The sequence below is a fragment of the Adiantum capillus-veneris genome, chromosome 29 (assembly GCF_014529385.1).
Source record: "Adiantum capillus-veneris isolate H3 chromosome 29, ASM1452938v2, whole genome shotgun sequence".
Taxonomy (NCBI): Eukaryota; Viridiplantae; Streptophyta; class Polypodiopsida; order Polypodiales; family Pteridaceae; genus Adiantum; species Adiantum capillus-veneris.
Genome location: NC_140959.1, coordinates 18291590 through 18309060, shown reverse-complemented (window position 1 = coordinate 18309060; position 17471 = coordinate 18291590). Strand labels below are relative to the sequence as shown.

The 17471-nt window shown below is 43.4% G+C and overlaps 1 protein-coding gene across 1 annotated transcript in view; it reads left to right on the top strand.

The window, feature by feature from the left end:
- The first annotated feature begins 8619 nt into the window (after positions 1–8619).
- MC1 (metacaspase 1) overlaps positions 8620–17471 on the top strand; it is a 53330-nt gene continuing 44478 nt past the window's right edge. Inside the window, exon 1 of the mRNA XM_086505375.1 lies at positions 8620–9279. Within this exon, the coding sequence (XP_086361501.1) occupies positions 8907–9279 (373 nt within the window). The 5' untranslated portion in view covers positions 8620–8906. The remainder of the gene's footprint in view (positions 9280–17471) is intronic.

The following is a 17471-nucleotide window of genomic DNA, read 5'->3' as shown; positions in this document are numbered from 1 at the left end:
GATTTGTTGATGAAAAATCCTCAATTTGCAGAAGTTATCATGGTTAAGATGCTGAATTTTAGATATTTTAGGAGAGGTAAATGAAATTGTAACATAGAAGCAATAGAGAGAGACATGGAGAGGGTGTATGTATGTAGAGGTTCATAAAAGAACTATAGGGATGAGAGAGAAGGGTAATGGTGAAGAGGGTGGGAGAAGCCATGGAAATTGCAGGTTTGAGTGAGGGAAGGAGAGGGAGGGATGTGTAAGAGTGAGTAGGTGTGTGGAAGGGTGAGAGAAGACTAAGGGCTACTTGTGAGAAAAGTGGGCAGACTGGGGTCCACTCAAAAAATCATAGCTCACCGCTGGTAGCTCCAAAAATCATGAAAAAATTTGAGGTGATTATTCAGAGCGTGGGCTACATTTTCTCTTTTGACCACCGCTCCAAATTCGGAGTGGAGATAGGTGCCAAAATTCTCACCAAAAAGCCTGTTTTTTATGCCTGCAAAAGTCTTTTAGTGGCCCCCTCCTTTGTTGAATTTGTACAATGCATCCAAGAGTGAGCCCCTCCTTTGTCATATTATAATACAAAGCATTCAAGTTGCCCTTGACCCATGCATGGAGGAGGATTATTGGTGAAATAAGAAATATATACATGGTGGGACTAGTGTATGGACTATTCATGGACTTTAGCTCAATGAGCACATGGTGTTAGAATAATGAGTAAAAATAATAATAAAAATATGGAGGAGTTATGGATATGGAAAGATATTGGAATCATATGATATGGTCCCTCCTTGAATTATTTTGGGTGAAAGAGGAAAAGGTATGCAAGTAAATAATATAATAAACGTAACTAATGAGTAGAAATCAATTTTTTGTTTTCACGAGGGTGAGGGTGAAAATGTGGGAGTGATTTGTATAAAGGAAAAAAATGAGGTTAGAATATGTACATATTGGCAAAAAATATACTTATAGTGTAAGAGGATGAAAGAAGGTGTACATAGGTTTAATAAAACACACACCTAAGTAGAAATATTTAAATAAAATACCAAAATAATTATAAAAAATCCCTATATTTAGGCCATATATACAATGAAATATTTACACACAAAGAGGCCATAATATACTTTTATTTTTTATTTTTTTTATTTTTTTTTGGCTCACCTAGCCCAGTGACTAGCTAGCTGAGGGTTTTTAAGAAGATATGGGAAAAGCCCCCTAACTCACACACGCCTATGTACAGTGAAATGGTAGGGATAGCCATAGCGTTTGGGTGAATTTGGTAGGGTGGAGTAATCTAGTATGGCAATTATGGAGAGCCGAAAAACGGCTATCAGTATGAACCTTGTCAATGCTTACAATGCTACATTAGTGTAAGCAAATGTACAATGCTACAATGCTTACATTAGTGTAAGCAAATGTACAACTCTCTTTTAAATGACTCATGTTTTTGTCTTATAAAACTAATCCTCTTTTTAATTGTGCACAAATTTAACTAGTATGCATGCTTAGAATCATATTTGTGATGACGACGTCTCTCAAACACCAAGTAGAATTTGTCACTCTACTTTGGGAGAATGAAATGGACTAAAGAGCAGACATGCTTGCAGCAGCTATGTCTCCCAAGCACCAAATGGATTAGTCATCCATCTTGGAAAGATGTCTTAGGGTAAAAAAGGGATCCTCTACCCGCTAAGTACGATTGACTAATGACTAAGGCTTTATCTCTTCTACCTCATAGTCGAGGACGACTATGATTTCAAGAGAGAGGTAATGTCATAAAATCTAATATCTAACCAACCCAAATGATTTTCTCATATTAAATTGATCACTTAATGTGGGAGAATAAATGGGAACAAGTGTTAAGATATAGATATGTGCTTATAGATCTATCTCAACACGGGGCCAATAGTAAAGGGGCCCAAATGGGAGATGGTCTATCAAGAGCAAGGCTAACCAATGGAGCATAAGACCTTAGGGTTAGCTTCATTGAGGACCTCCAATAATGTGTGTAAAAGTCCTTTGACCTTAGGTAAGCTAGGGCTGAGCTTGAGGTGGGAACCCGGCCCAAGCTCAAGGTGCTTGTCGTGCTTGAGGTGCTTGTCCTGCTTGAGGTGCTTGATTAAGATGCTTGAGGTGCTTGACTTGGTGCATGATTAAGGTGCTTGAGGTGCCTTGAGAAGCTTGCCTGAGATGCTTGTGGGAACACCCCCTACTTCAAGTGCTTAGTCATGCATGATGACTAAGGGGCTTGCTCATCCCAAGTCAAAAATATCCCTACAAGGAGGGGGCGAGCCTACAAGGGGGGGGGGGGGGGGGGGGGGGGGGGGGGGGAGGATGAGAGAGACACACACACACACACACACACACACATAAGGGAAGCCCCAGCTTGAAGAGGCGGCAAGGACACTTGTCAAGTTCCTCCTCATGTTGCCCTCATGGTGTGCCTGAAACCTATTGGTTGGCCACCCAAGGGGTCCAATGATAATTTAGGATGTTTAATTAATTGATTTTGCATTTATCAAGTCCTCTCTCTCAAAGGGGAAAGGGGGACACTTGTCCCAAGGCTACCCATGTTGCTTGTAATGGCTCCTGCTTGTGATTGGCTAGGCCTGGAGAGGTCCAATGAGCTTCAAGCATGAGCTACAAGGGAGGTTCGACCCAAGCAAGCTAGGGGGGTGCTTAGGGGGTATACTCACCCACACACACTCACAAACACTCTCATTCTGTACTATGCAAAGTGCAAGAGCTCCCTCTCTTTCTCCAAGCAAGTAGAGGTTGAGAGCCTACACCAACACTCTTGGCTATGGAGAGCAAATCCATCCAAGAGCCATGCTTCAATGCTTGAGCTTGCCATCTATTTCTTCTTCATTACTATGCTATTATGTATGCTAGCACAAGAGTTATGATAAGTGAGGAACTAGCTCTTTCTCGTATGAAATGTTTCTTCTTCCTCTTCCCTACCTTCATTCCCTGCTAGCTCTCTCCACCTTCGAAGGTGTTTGAGGTCTTGGGACTGAGGCTTGGTATAGTTAAAGCTTTCTTCAAGCTTAGGTTATCAAGCTTAGGTTATGCTATGATGGTGATGCATGAAGCTTTCCATCTTCATTGCTTCACCTAGGTCACAAGGAACACAAAGAATGTATTGTAACAAGTCTCTCTTTATGGGAGAAATCATAATACAAATGCCTATTGGAGGGGGGACCGGCTCCACATAAATCCGGTCCTCAACTGTTGCCATGTTCTCTAAATTCTCTCTCTTGCAAAAGTATTGTCCATGCCAAGTTAACTAATTGCTATAATTATGTTGCTATCTTCAATTATGTCTACCCGCTATGCTCACAAAATCATTTCTTGAAAGTACTCTCATTAAATTCCGCTACTCTCAAATTGAATAGGCAAATTCCATTACACAGGCAGTGTGGCCTGCATGAACAGTGAAAGTGAAAGAGAGGGAGAGAGACAGAGGCGCCACCTGAGTTAACTGTTTCAGTGAAGTCTAGAGAGAGAGAGAGAGAGGCAATCAAATGAGACGTTGGGAATTTGGTGGGGGGGGGGGGGGGGGGTGTAGAAGATCCCTTGCTATCGCGCACGAAAACCAGAATAGGGTAGCGTGATGCAGGTAGTGCAGAACTTGAATCTACACATAAGCTTTACACGAGCTACAGAACGGTTTTCAGAATGCTCGCAGTGACACTCAGAAATAAGGACTGAAGATTGAAAATGGTGTTCTTCATCTGAAGATGAGAGATCAACATGTCTATGCTCTGACGACTGCTCCATAGCAATATCTGCATCACAATGTGTGAGGTGTTGCTCTAAGATAGATTGTTTGTAATCTTGGCACTGACCTTGAATCGGTGTGGGGGTTGCCTGTGCCAAATACTGATGTTGCAGATCAGTTTCTCTTGGCCTTGGCAAGAGCTTCCAAAACGATTCGGGATTGAGGCAAGCCTGCCTTTCCTTTTTCAACATGGCATCGTTAGAGATCATGCGCGCAGGGGTGTTTGAGGAGCTATGCGTTTGAATTATGTAGTGCCACGCTTGCAAGCACTGAGCTTCGAGGGCTACTCTTTTTTTGAGCGTTACTATAAATATACAGTAGAGTAGGAAAGTTGGGATCGAATTGAGGTGCTAAAAGTGGAAAGGGGGGGCTCTTGAAGAGAAGAAGCGAGTGGCTAGAATTGAAGGGAATAAACGAAAATCAGAGGATCAACATGAGGCAGCCAATGGGAGGCGCTGCTTTTGTTGTTGCCTGGCTCCAGAAGGTGCAGAACTAAGGTGGGGGGAAAGCTGACATAGGTAAAAGATTAATGAGTAAATCGGTTTTACCCTAATTTGACACAATTCTTTTTGCAATGACTGCTTGCACGAATCGACTACTCGAACACCTACTATAACAAACCAGGGAAAGAAAGTCGTCGTGCCACATGAACCGCGGCTCGCACATACGCGGCTAATCTCTATAGAGCGAGCGCGGGATGGGCCTGCTGATGTGGGTGACGGTTGGGTTGGACGTCCACACATGACCAGGCAACAAAACATGAAACAACCCCTTGCTGCCTCCTCATCTTCAACTCCCTTCCAAGTTCCTTCCCCCATCCGCGTGTCAACAACAATTCATTCCGGCTGTGTGTGCCCTGGTGTTCGGCACAACGGACAAAGACTGCACAAAGAGAGAGAGTCTGAGAGAGTCACGAAGGGACGTGCCTGACTCCAGGGCGTTAAGTCAAATGCTGCATGCGTCGTGAATTGCACAAAGAGAGAGAGTCACGAATCCATGCCCACCTCCCAATCGGGCCATGCCCCTCTCACATTCTGTGTCTGCTCCACCTCGCATTCCCCCCCAACCCCTCCTCATGCTTGCCTGCCTGAGAGAGAGAGAGAGAGAGAGAGAGAGAGAGAGAGAGAGAGAGAGAGAGAGAGAGAGAGAGAGAGAGAGAGAGAGAGAGAGAGGGATTGTCTGGCTGTGCAGTGTTCATAAAAAATGTGTCTCAACTTAATATCGTGCCGGTTTCAATTTCAAAACTGCCGGTTGAGGGCAAGAGAAAAGGGAGAAATTTCGCCCAAAAATCGAGAAAAATAGTGTAAAAACTCGAGAAGACAACCTAATTTTAAAACATTTTCTCTCGATAAAATCAAGGAAAGGAAGTTTGTATGTTTGGAAAAATGAATTCTCCCGAAGACTGCTGGCATGCTTCCTCTCTTGGGTCACCGACGAGAGAGAGAGAGAGAGAGAGAGAGAGAGAGAGAGAGAGAGAGAGAGAGAGAGAGAGAGAGAGAGAGAGAGAGAGAGAGAGAGAGCACGTCACCTCAAGAATGGTGGTGATGGGTTGGAGTTTTCAATTTCAAAAATGCCAGTTGAGGACAAGGTGAAAAGGAGAAATTCCACCCCAAAATAGAGAAAAAATAGTGTAAAAGCCCCAAAAATAAACCTAATTTCCTAAAATTAGCCTCTCAAAAAATTCAAGGAAAGGAATTTTGGATGTTTGGAAAAATGTTTTTTCCCAAACAATACTCGAGGCAGTTTGAGAGAGAGAGAGAGAGAGAGAGAGAGAGAGAGAGAGAGAGAGAGACACTATGCTTGCATCTCAAAGGCACATGACATTATATGTACTTCTATACTGTTGTATAATGGCAAAGTGTGTCTTGCCAAGTGTTGAAAGTTGCATCTTAAAAGGCTATAGTCCAAAGAAATTTAAAGGTGTATAGCTACCAGCTCTTATTATCGAGGCACAGGGCGAGGCGGGGTGGGGCCATTCTTCTCCAGTAAAGGCAAGGGTTAATCTCTATGAATCTATAATATTTCTAGCCACTGATCCTCGCGGTGTCCTCCACTCTACTGGCCACATGCAGGTGATATGCTTACATGTAAACAAAGGTTATCCTCGCCCTATTCCCATGCTATATAAGCACCTCTTGCACTTTGTAGTTTTGCCCCTCATAGTCGAATGCCTACCTTTGAACTCAACCCCTCCAATAGCCTCAAATCTTGTAGCTCCATGCCATAGTTGCCTCTGCAAGGCCCTATAAACTGATTGCTTTGCCGTATCTCAATCATGTGGATAAGGCGATCACTCAAAGATGAGGCAAAGATAAGGCTCACCTCAAGCCATGTGTTGTTCATATGGATGTAAATTTCTTATCCTTCACCTCTGCTATCAAACCAAAAAGGTTTTGCTATAAGATACTCCCTGCTTACAACTTTGCAAGATTCAATTAATCTCTCCTCCTTAGCCCTTGCTGTCATGTCCAATAAATCTTTCATACAATACCGTATCGGTGTATTGGGCATGGATGTGCGATGAGAGTCCCTGGAGGTACTGTTTGCGTGTTGTCTTTGGAAAAGCTTGCAGAGATTCAATGGTTGCATCTTGTAGAGGACTACTTGCATCACATTTAGGGAGATGGGGGCATGAAGAGAAGACTGCATTCAAGACTTCTAAGCTAAGATGTGGTTTCTAGGACTATAGTAGAGATGAAAATAGAGTCAAAAGAGAGATAAATGTATGTATATTTTTTCACCTTCAACTTTATAAGAAAGGTGAATTGAAAGTTATCTAGGTGGGATTACTCTAAGTCTATGGCAAAAGGAGGAACGAGAGAGAGAGAGAGAGAGAGAGAGAGAGAGAGAGAGAGAGAGAGAGAGAGAATTTTTCTTGATCTTCTTTTATGAAATTTATCAAGAGCGATGGGTTTGAGAGTAAGAGGGGCCATGCCGCCGCCGAAGGCGGCGCTATTGTACTAGCATGTATAGAATTTACTAAAATTATGCAAGGTGAAGCTTCACTTTAGCATTCCAAAAGAATAGAATGCAAGTGAAATCAAACAGTGTAAGGATGTGAAATGAAAGGTGAAATAGAAAGATCCATTTAATATTTTAAAATGGTAATAACATTGAAGGTAAGTTTCCATCATGGCATGGCACTCAAAACAATGCAAGTGTGTCTAACCCAACTCAACACTAAGGCTTCTTTTAGAAAGCCAAAAATATATAGGCTAATTGTAGCATTGCTATTTGGTATGTTAGTATATCTATCTTTGTTGTTTTTTAATGGTTTAGCAAGGCCGTGGGAAACTTATTTGGACTTACCTCTCTAGTGTAAAATCCAACTTAAGGACATCAAAGCTAGGGGCTAAATATTCGATGTTGTAGTGGCTTGTTTCTTGTGTTCGATAGCTCTTGACATTGACAACTCGCGAAAATGGCACGACCCGTTTTAGCGAGGATGCAATGAGTGTGCAAGGGTCTTCAAAATGCTTTGTAACAAAAGTATACAGGTGTTGTAGGGCACACCCAAAGGGTGAAACGTGACATATTGATAGCAAGATTTGAACTTGAATAAGATGTTCGAAACTTCAAGATGGGCACATAGTGCTAACCAACACTCATGAGTCGGTGAACTATTTCCGGTGCATGCTTGTTCTTTATATTGGGATCCCGATAGTCATAAAAGGGGGGGTGTCTTGATATTGGGGGTTTTATCCCAGATCCTTTTAGGTCGTGAGGTGTACTATTTACTTGCATAAGAAACGCTCCTTAGAGTGAGCATACATACCTAGTCATAGATCAATTTTATTGGATCCACAAAGCCTCTTCTCCACGTTTGACTTGGACAACGACGATAAACTATTGAAGGAAACATGTTGACAAGTTGGCTTTTGGATTGATGTAAAAAGAATAAACCCCACCTAACACGAATGAAAATGATTTATAGTGCAAGTTGGTCGATCATTTTTTCAACCAAGCTATAGTTTAAGTTCACATGCCTAACCTACGCCCATCAAATGAGAATTGCTTAAGAAGCACATAACTTCTGTCGTCAAGGGGCATTGGCCTAGTGGTTAAGGCAAGGGGCTCTAAGCGTGCCCACTATGGTTCAACCCTTGCGACACGTGGATGTGGGTGTGTGGACGCAATCCCGTAAAACTAGTTTATGCGAAGCATCATAGAGCTAAAAAAAAAGGGAAGCACATAACTTTCATTGAAATGGATTTGGTGTCTTGGTTAAATGAGCTTGAATTCGAATCTTGAGAAGAAGAAGTCCTTGGTTGACATTGATCGATGAAAATAATGCTCCTTTACTCTTATCATGGTTTTTGTCTATTTGTGGAATCCCCCTTGGGGGTGGACGTTACACACAAGCAAAGGTTCTAATGGGTCCTCGAGAAGATCTAGAGAAAAATGAGAAGATGAAAATATGTGTTGCGTCCCTTCTCGAGTCAAGTCATAGTGATCAATTCATTTATGCTTCCTTATATTGCCTTCACCAGCCCACTCCTTAAAATAGCCAAATGTAACTGGAAGAGTCTTTGAAACCTGTTAAAAGATTCTTATAGAGGAACAACAATAAAGCCTCCTCGCCATGGCAATGGGCAAAGTGGGAAGTTATCGCTCGACCACGAGTCCAAGGTGGCATCAGAATTCGCAACCCTGCTGTTCATGTTGAGGCCCTGAGTGCCAAGTTTGTGGTCTCAATCGCAAAACAAGACCACTCTTGGGCTATCATGACCAATATAGACAAGTCAAAACTTTGCTCTAAACATGGTAAGTGGAAAGGGATCAAGGTGCACTACAAACTATTAGCCCCGAGGTGGTCTTGTTTCTTGACAACCTTGGTGTTTCTTTGCATGGCATGCCAAACTTTCAAGGCGGTGGTTCATTGCATCTTTGCTCGATGAAGACTTCAGCAGGAATCATACTTTTGCATGAAAAGACGCTAATTTTAGATCTTCAAACGTTCGACAATCAGATTATCTCCCTCCCTCCCTCCGTCGGCTTTTTGGCAATCAATCAACGAGAGGCTACAGTCGTGTCGGAAGATTCAACACGCGCGCGCGCGCACCGAGAGAGAGAGAGAGAGAGAGAGAGAGAGAGAGAGAGAGATCACACAGAGGATTGCGCGCGGTAGACAGAGATCAGGATGTATGGCTGGAATCCAAACCCTAACCCTTACACTAATCGCAGCCCTAATATGCTGGTGGACTGCTCGCATTGTCGCACATCGCTGATGTTGCCCCCAGGGGCAACTTCTATCCGATGTGCATTGTGTCATCAGGTGACCCAAATAGCTCCCCACAGCCGCACTCCTGCACCCAGCGTTCCTTCCCCAAACCCTCAACAGTATGCCCCTTCTCCCCCCAATCCCCATGGTTCCAAGAAAGCAGTTATCTGTGGCATCTCTTACAGGTACAGCCGATATGAGCTCAAGGGTTGTCTCAATGATGCCAAATGCATGAAATACCTCCTCATGAAGACTTATCAGTTTCCAGAGAGCTCGATCATCCTCCTTACAGGTACGCTTGTGTTTGGTATCATTTTCAGATACATGATTTTGGTGTCTATTGCATTTTGTCAGGTCTTTCTTCTTTTTTAGGCATGCAGAAATTTTAAATGTATCTATTATTCTTAAAGCAGGCTATTTTTGAATGAAATGTCTTGATTGTTGTGCTATTCATTCGCCCTTTTGTAAAAGCTAAATGGCTTTTATCATTGTTTCAACTCTAGAGCTTTGTGTGCTCAGAATTAACATGGGGTCGTTTTGGCCTCCGTTCCCACTACTGCAGGTACTATGCCGGCAATTTTGTCCTTTTGTACATAATTTTGTCCACTGCAAATTTCTGCATAACAGCAGTTGCCAGTGACCTTTGATTAAGTCACATTTTTCTGTGTTTTATGACATTGATGATTGGATGATAGTATGACTCTTGCAGCTTATGCACAATCGTAGATTTTGACTCGTGACATGTATGATGTGTCTTGTAAGTTGTAGTTTGGCTTGACACTATATAGTATGAAGATCTAGTTTGTGGTTTGAAAACAATCTACTATCTATGAAGGAGTAATTTTGAAATCATATCTTGTCGTGTTCCAATTATGAATACACTATTAGAGTTTAGGCATCTCTCTGGATTCGTTTGGTCTGTCGCAGTTTATCCCAGGGATAAATGTTAGGGAGTGAGGGCTGTTTTGTGGCTGAGCTTGGCTAGTGTGAGGTAGGTTTTTCATTGCGGGATTTTCCAGCCATATTTAACTCGGGTAGCCGCCTAAAGGCTTGGGATATTTTATCCAAGCCTCTACTATTTTTTCCCTCAAAGCCCTATGGGCACCTCTTACCCTTTTCTCATTTCCCTCTTATTTTTCCGTTTATTTAGGGTCGTGGAGCATGAGAGTTGGGTCGGGCAGCTGATGGTTTGCTCTATATACGGAGCAAGGGGGGTCACCTCTCTGGGCATGCAGTAGAGCCCGGGGGGAGGGCGCCCTTAGGGGTAGTCCTGAGGTGTAGATCTGGCAGTTTGGTAGTGAGGGCAGGTTCCTTGCCTAGTGTTTTTGGTTGGCAGTCTTGGCGTTTTTAGATTAGCCCCATCCTTTTTCATGGGCAGTAATTGCAGTGTTTGGAGGTCATCTTTATGGTGTAGTGCCTCCTCAGGGCAGCCGTAACATGGGCCTTGTGATCATGCAGTGGTAGGGTTTTTCATCCGAGATCCAGGTCGGGATCTAGATCTAGCCAGAAGGAGGTGCACCAGATCTATGCTTGCAGAGCATGTTCCCATGTGGAGAGGAAAGGCTTTCCCCAAAGCCTAGTATGCGATACTATGGGCCCCCATGTAAGTTCATAAGGACCCTTAGGGCCTCATTCTCAGAGAGCATCTGGAAGGCAGAGTCTCGGAGAAGAGAACTCTCGAGAGTTGTACTTTGCGAAGCATAATAATAAAGAAATATCGAAAGGGGGGCTAGTCGTTGGGGCCAATGCATCTTGGCTCAGAACTACGCCGTGCTGTGTCGACTGTGCTTTTCTCTCTCTCTCTCTCTCTCTCTCTCTCTCTCTCTCTCTTCAAGTTCAATGATTTTGCGGTTTCTGTTCACTTGTTGCTATTTATTCTCGCTTAGAGTGTCCAAGCCTGTAACAATGGTATTAGAGCTCAGAACGATTCTTTTTCTACGGAGGATCCTATCCTTTCTGCAACACACATGGGTTCTTGCGGAGAATCTGACAGAGAGGACACCCCTCTAACCTTTGATCTGCAGGGAGATGAAGAAAAGCCGAGTCCCAGAATGGAAACTGAAGAAACTAATGAGATTTGGGCAAATTTCCGATGGGGAATCTCGATAGAATGGAGTAGAAACGTCAATTGTAGGGTGATACATGTGTGAAAAGATTGATCAAGTACTCCAAAGACTCGAAATATGTGGATCACCAAAAGAATTACTCGATTGATGAGATCACTTGAGATGGCGAGAGGCCGTCGATTCTCCTCTCAAGATGGTACGGAAGCAGAAAGAAAAGCTGAGTGCAGAAAAGGGAAAGTCGTACTCTCAAAAAGAGTTTGACAAAAACTTTGGAAAAGAAGACACACCGATTGATGAAAAGCTTAAAGCACTCTCCGAAGAAGAAGAAATCAATGGATTTCTCCAATTATTTGGGCCAAAAGTTGACTTTCGAAGTGGTAAGCAGGTTCAAGAAGCGTGTTCGTTTTGACAATAACCCAAATTTCTCTTCGTCTTCAGAGAGCTGATAGTTCGTCGCCCTTTAACTCCAAAGAGGATGAGAAAAGGCGGAAGAAGTGGAGAAAAAGCGAGAAAAGCATGAAAAGCGCTCAAGCAGTCAAGCTTGACACGTTTTCAGGCTACGAGGATACCCATCGAGCCCTTGAATTCATACAGTAGGTTGACGCCGCCTTCTCGGGAGGTCGTTTCTCGGAACGCTCCAAGGTGCGAAGGGGGACATGCCAAGCAAGGTTTTGGTATCCTTGCTGGCTCATTGACCTATCCTACAGACAAGCTAGTGTCCACCTCCACAGTGCAAGAGTGTGGGGAAGAAAAAGAACCAAGGGAACCGGATTAAAGTTCATCAAAGAATTCTAAAGTAGTAAGGGAATCAATAGTTGATAGGGCATCCGAGGCTTCCAATGAAACAAGGGAATCTACTGATGCTTCATGAGAGGATTCCGACGATTTAGATTGAGGTGCCAACGGATAGGGGAGGCGAGTGTGGCTACCAACAGGTCACGGGACACATGAAAAGAAGAGAAAGGCAAGCTAGGTCCACTGGATAATTTGGTCAAGGGCACTTTTTTGGATAATTTGGATAATTTGGTCAAGGACACTTTTTTGGCTCTTGATGCAAAGTGGATGGAGGAGGAGAACAACGCAAATTCTCTTCAACATTGAGCTGTACCTTGAAACTTTTGGATTATTAGTAGTGTTCATGCCAAAAGCTATCGATGAATCAACAAATTGAATTTGGTGCAGTGCTGACTGCCCAAGAGGGGGGCCGCTTCACTCCTTTGTTACAGATTGCCTAGATTGAATAAAGTCACTAATTTCTCCGTGAGATTTTAGGGATACTGACAGGCTGACATTATTTTGCGGAATGAGTTTTTGAAAATATATACATTGAATTGAAAATTTCCTTGATTGAACTGAAGATATGTGCTCTTTCATGATTATTAGAGACATGTAGAGAAAGATGAAGGCTTATCCTGGATTTATCTAGGTATATATATATAACATTTTGTCTGATCAATGATTTGAACTTAGAGATCAGGGAGATCTGGATATGATGGCCAAGTGAATGAGAACTGAATGTGATTCTAGTGCATCAAGATTTCTATCTAGACGAGATGACTGGATATTGTTGTGAATGCTTCAAGAGTTCTGGAAGGATGAGATGGTTGCACAATGATCTAGGTGAATCAAGAGTTTTGGACCGGATGAGATGGCTAGATCGAATGATCGAAACACAATGTTCAGTGTGAACTTAGTGTGTGATTTTGTGAATTGCATGCTATGTGAATGTACTGTCTTGTGAAGATGGTCATGGGCATGGTTTGCTTGATTGAAATGTAAAAAGAAAGGTTATGAATTTGATAGTAACAAGATTTAGTAGATCAAGATATCCGTGAAAAGATGAGTGTGGTCTGGATGTGATTGCTAAATAGGTTACAAGGATCATGATTTGTATCTGAGACCCTCAACAGAAATGTGATTGATCAGTGAACTGATGTCTTTGTGAAGGTGTTGGATTTGTGGTGTCACGTGACACATCTAACCCTATGTGTACGTGGACAAGCTACTTCATAACAAGGGTTCAGTTCAAATCAGTTAGCCAGACACTTAGATTAGATGCATATCCTCTGGTTGCACACAACATGATCATCAGATTTCCATCAGATTCCATCAGGAGCATTTTTACAGTGCATAGACCTATTTTTCCTATTTTTGACATTTTTCACTTATTATTTTTAAGTGACTTTTTTTGCTGGCAACTAGGCAGGGCAAATTCCATAAGTTTGTATGTACTAGCGTTAGCACTTTCTGGCAGAAGAGGCAGCAGGAGCACTTGCTCAACAGGCACCTTCTCAGCAAGACCCCACAGACAACAGGCCTAGCGTTTTCTGCATCAGCATTAACCTAGCGTTTTGCTCCTAGATTAGCCAGCATTTTTGCATTGCAGCAACCTGGCGATAGTACGACCTCAGATCAGCCCTAGCATTAGCAGTTTCCCCCGCAGATAGTAGATCAGTCCGAGCGTCAGCAGATTCCACAGAGATAGCAGATTCCCAGCGTAGCAGATTTCCACCGCAGGAACCAAAATCAGCCCTAGCGTTTTTTGATTTGCAGATCAGCCTCGGCGTTTTGCAATTGCATCGCGACAGATTCAGCCCTAGAACCAGCGTTTTCAGTTTTCAGCAGTCAGTTACCACAGAAGAAGTCTGGAACCTCGCAGATCTCACCTTCCCGTAGCAGATCCTCGCTGCACGGTTAGATCCCGTGTAGTTTGCAGGTTCAGCCCGGAAAACGCAGATTTCAGCATCTGCGTTTTCAGCGCGTCGTCGTTGCATCGTCGTCATCGCCGTCGCCATAGAGTCAGAATTCAGCAGATAAAGATCTGCAGATTTCAGCCCTTAGCATTTTCAGATTTCAGCCCGTATCGTCGTCGTCCTCATCGTCGGCAAATCCAAAGCATTGTAGAGATTTGTGCAATCATAAGTAGACCGCTCCCGCCATAGAGAGTGGGGCCTTCGGAGGAGGATTTGACAACATTCTGGTGTCGTATTCTTCTCTCTCTATCTCTCAATCTCAGCACCTTCACGCACAGTGTTTATTCACTTTGTTTATGTCCATTACACTCTCTCACTAAAGGATCGAAAGCCTCTCCCTTCTGTAAGTAAAAGGAACCTTGATCACAATTCGGAGCACTCATCTTGAGCAAAGTTCAACATTCACTTCCGCTGCACCTTACATTGGTATCAGAGCTTTGGCAGTGTTCTGTATCACTCAAGGAAGAAACCACAAGAACCACAAATTTTTTTTTTTGCTTGTTGCGGTCACACGTAACCCAAGTCCTCTTTGTCGTGTCGATTGCTAATCGTGTTTTTGAAGAGTGACAGGAAACCCAAGAAAGAAGGGCTTGTCTAGCCTCCCCTTGTTTCTCTTTTCACTCATTGAGAGCGGACCATGTACTTAGCGGCCGGCCAATCGACATGAGGTGGGAATAAGCAGCCTTGGTGTGAGCGCAAGGCCGCCAAGGGGTGCGCCCGCGGAAAAGAGTAGAGCTCGGGTCAAGAGAAGATCCTTCTCTAACACAGCTTGCAAGCTAAAGAAGAACCTCAAGAACCTCAAGAACCTCAAGACCCGCAAGAACCTCAAGAACTCAAGAACCCCAAGAACCAAGACCCCCAAGAACCCAAGTTCCTTGTAAACTTAAGAACCCAAGACTTCAATGGATGGTCATCACTCGAAGCGGAATGGATACTTTGCTTGGAGGTAATGAGCATGAGAGAGGCGAAGAAGAATTTTCTCCACCAAGAGGTTTTTCCGACCCTCTCCCTTCCCCATCTATGCCAAGGATTGCACTAACTCCTATGGAGCTTTTCGACAAGATGATGATGGACTAAGCAGTTAGAACGCAAAGCAAGAGAAGCAAAAAGAAAGGCAAAACACATAGAAAGAATGGCAGCCATAGAGCATACATACAACGAAAGAATGACAGCCATAGCACGTGACCAAGAAGAGTTGTTGCGACTCTTTTCTAATGTGCAGGCACAGATTGCAAAGGATCGGGAGAAGGAGACTCTCAGTCTCATTCTTTTCCAAAGCATGATCAAGATAAGCATGATGAATTGAATGATACTGATAAGCATGAAGAATTGCATGACAATGACAAGCATGATGATTTGGATGACAATGACAAGCATGATGATTTGCATGATCAAGATGTGATTTCTCACATGCATGATGATTTGCAGGAAGATGATGTGATTATTCACGAGCATGATGATGTGATTGTTCACAAGGTTGATGGTTTAGTTGATACTTTCTCTAGTGAAGCTAACCTCGTTGCAGAGACGATCAATCACGAAGAACCGATCTTGGCTCTCGAGTCGAGGTCCAAAGAACTTGCATAGGACGATTTGACCAATCAGGAAGAACCGATCTTGGCTCTCAAGCCTAGGTCCAAAGAACCCCCTCAGGAAGAACCGATCTTGGCTCTCGAGCCTAGGTCCACAGAACCCCCCCCCCCCCCCCCCCCCCCCCCCCCCCCCCCCCCCCCCCCCCCCCCCCCCCCAGGAAGTATTATGTGTACGAATGATTAGTCAGCAGCGTTTCATTTGTGATTGTTTCTTGTATTTTAGTCAGCGTCTTTATGTGATCCCTTTTCCTAGGCATGACATATTGTACGTTGAGCACGATTCACCCATGAATGAGCACGGATGTATATGGATTTCTCATGAAAAGATGAAATGTTTGAACCCAACGAATTCACATTCCATGTCACTTCCTTGGCACGACACAGTTTCAGAAAGAGCACAAGAAAGATTGAGCATCAAGCATCGGCATTCCCATTGTGTTTTGCCACAGTTGATTGATTTAGATCAGAAAGTCAAGATTCGATCTCATTGTTTGCGTGTGTTTGATGAACAGTTTGGCACTCCGTCTATATGTTCATCTGCATTGCATGCACAGTTTTTTCGAAGGAATAGTATTTTTCCCGTCACTTTACATGGAATGGGTATATTCATGTTTTGGTGTTGGAAGTGGTTTCAGGAATTTTCATCCTCGAAGATTCTTGACGAAGGTAGACACATGACTATAGCCGAAGTTGAAGCATCGAAGGAGCCACAAAAGGCTGTCGCTTTCGCCGCGGCCCAAAGAAGCAAGCATGATGGAGCTGATGGTTATATTGTCTCGTGGGTGACTACCATGAGGCTATACCTTGCACTTTCCTTCAAGAGTGAATCTGGGTATATCCTGGATTCATCTAGGTATATTTTTTAGTCGTATAGCGGACATGCAGACCTCACATTGTGAAGTTTTTGTCCGAGTTACGACCAGTTGATATTGTGCTAATTCTTTCTATCTTTTGTGGTGCGTATGTCCTATCAACTACCTTTTCTTTTGTGCTAATTTTTCCAATTTAACGCTTCTCTTAGTGCTAGGCTTCATTATGGCTGAGTCTGCCCTTGATCTCCGGAGTCATGACAGAAACTCAGCACACTGAACTTTGTGTTGATGTATGCTCATGTGTGTGTGCGTGTGGTGTGTGTTGTGTTCGGGAGCATATGTTTGTACCTAGTTCTACACCCACTATTGGGCACTGACGACGTTAGTGGAGATGTTGTGGTATTTAGTCAATACTTTGCATGATGGAGCTGATGGTTATATTGTCTCGTGGGTGACTACCATGAGGCTATACCTTGCACTTTCCTTCAAGGGTGAATCTAGGTATATCTTGGATTCATCTAGGTATATTTTTTAGTCGTATAGCGGACATGCAGACCTCACATTGTGAAGTTTTCGTTAGAGTTACGACCAGTTGATATTGTGCTAATTCTTTTTATGTTTTGTGGTGTGTATGCCCTATCAACTACTGTCACCAGCGTGTGACTACTATCTATCCTTTTTGTTGATTTCTTTCTTATTATCTATTTACTTTCACTTTTTGGAAACACCCCTCGGGAAATCTAACTGCCCTTCATTGCATAGCTAGTGTGGAACTGTTCAGAGGGAGTCCAGGCCTGAGGGCAAGAGAGCACTAAGGTTGGACAAGAACTATGGTTAGCCAAGTGGGGTCATTGACTAGCCAAAGTGGAATCCTTTGCTACAGAGGCTACATTTCAGTTCTGGATGTGGCCGCAGTGTACAAAGAGGGTCGGATGACCTAGACAGATACAATGGCAGCATCTCCTAAAATTTAGGGAATTGCTATTTTGGGACCTGAAAATGTGTTTGTGTCATTACCTCGGGAATGACAAGGGGAACATTTTCTTACTCTGCCGTGAAGTCAACTGGGCAACCGGTTGGGAGATTTTTAGGCGGCAACCCCGAAACGGGAAAATGCTTGTAAATGTGCCAAGTGGCACCTACTGGTGCACTTTCCTCATGCAACAAGAAGTGGCGCTGAATTTGAAGGAGGGAGAGCCTCATTTTAGTTTTTGTCACAGGTTAAGAGCTATGGAGTGCTTGCTTTCCCTCTTATGCACAG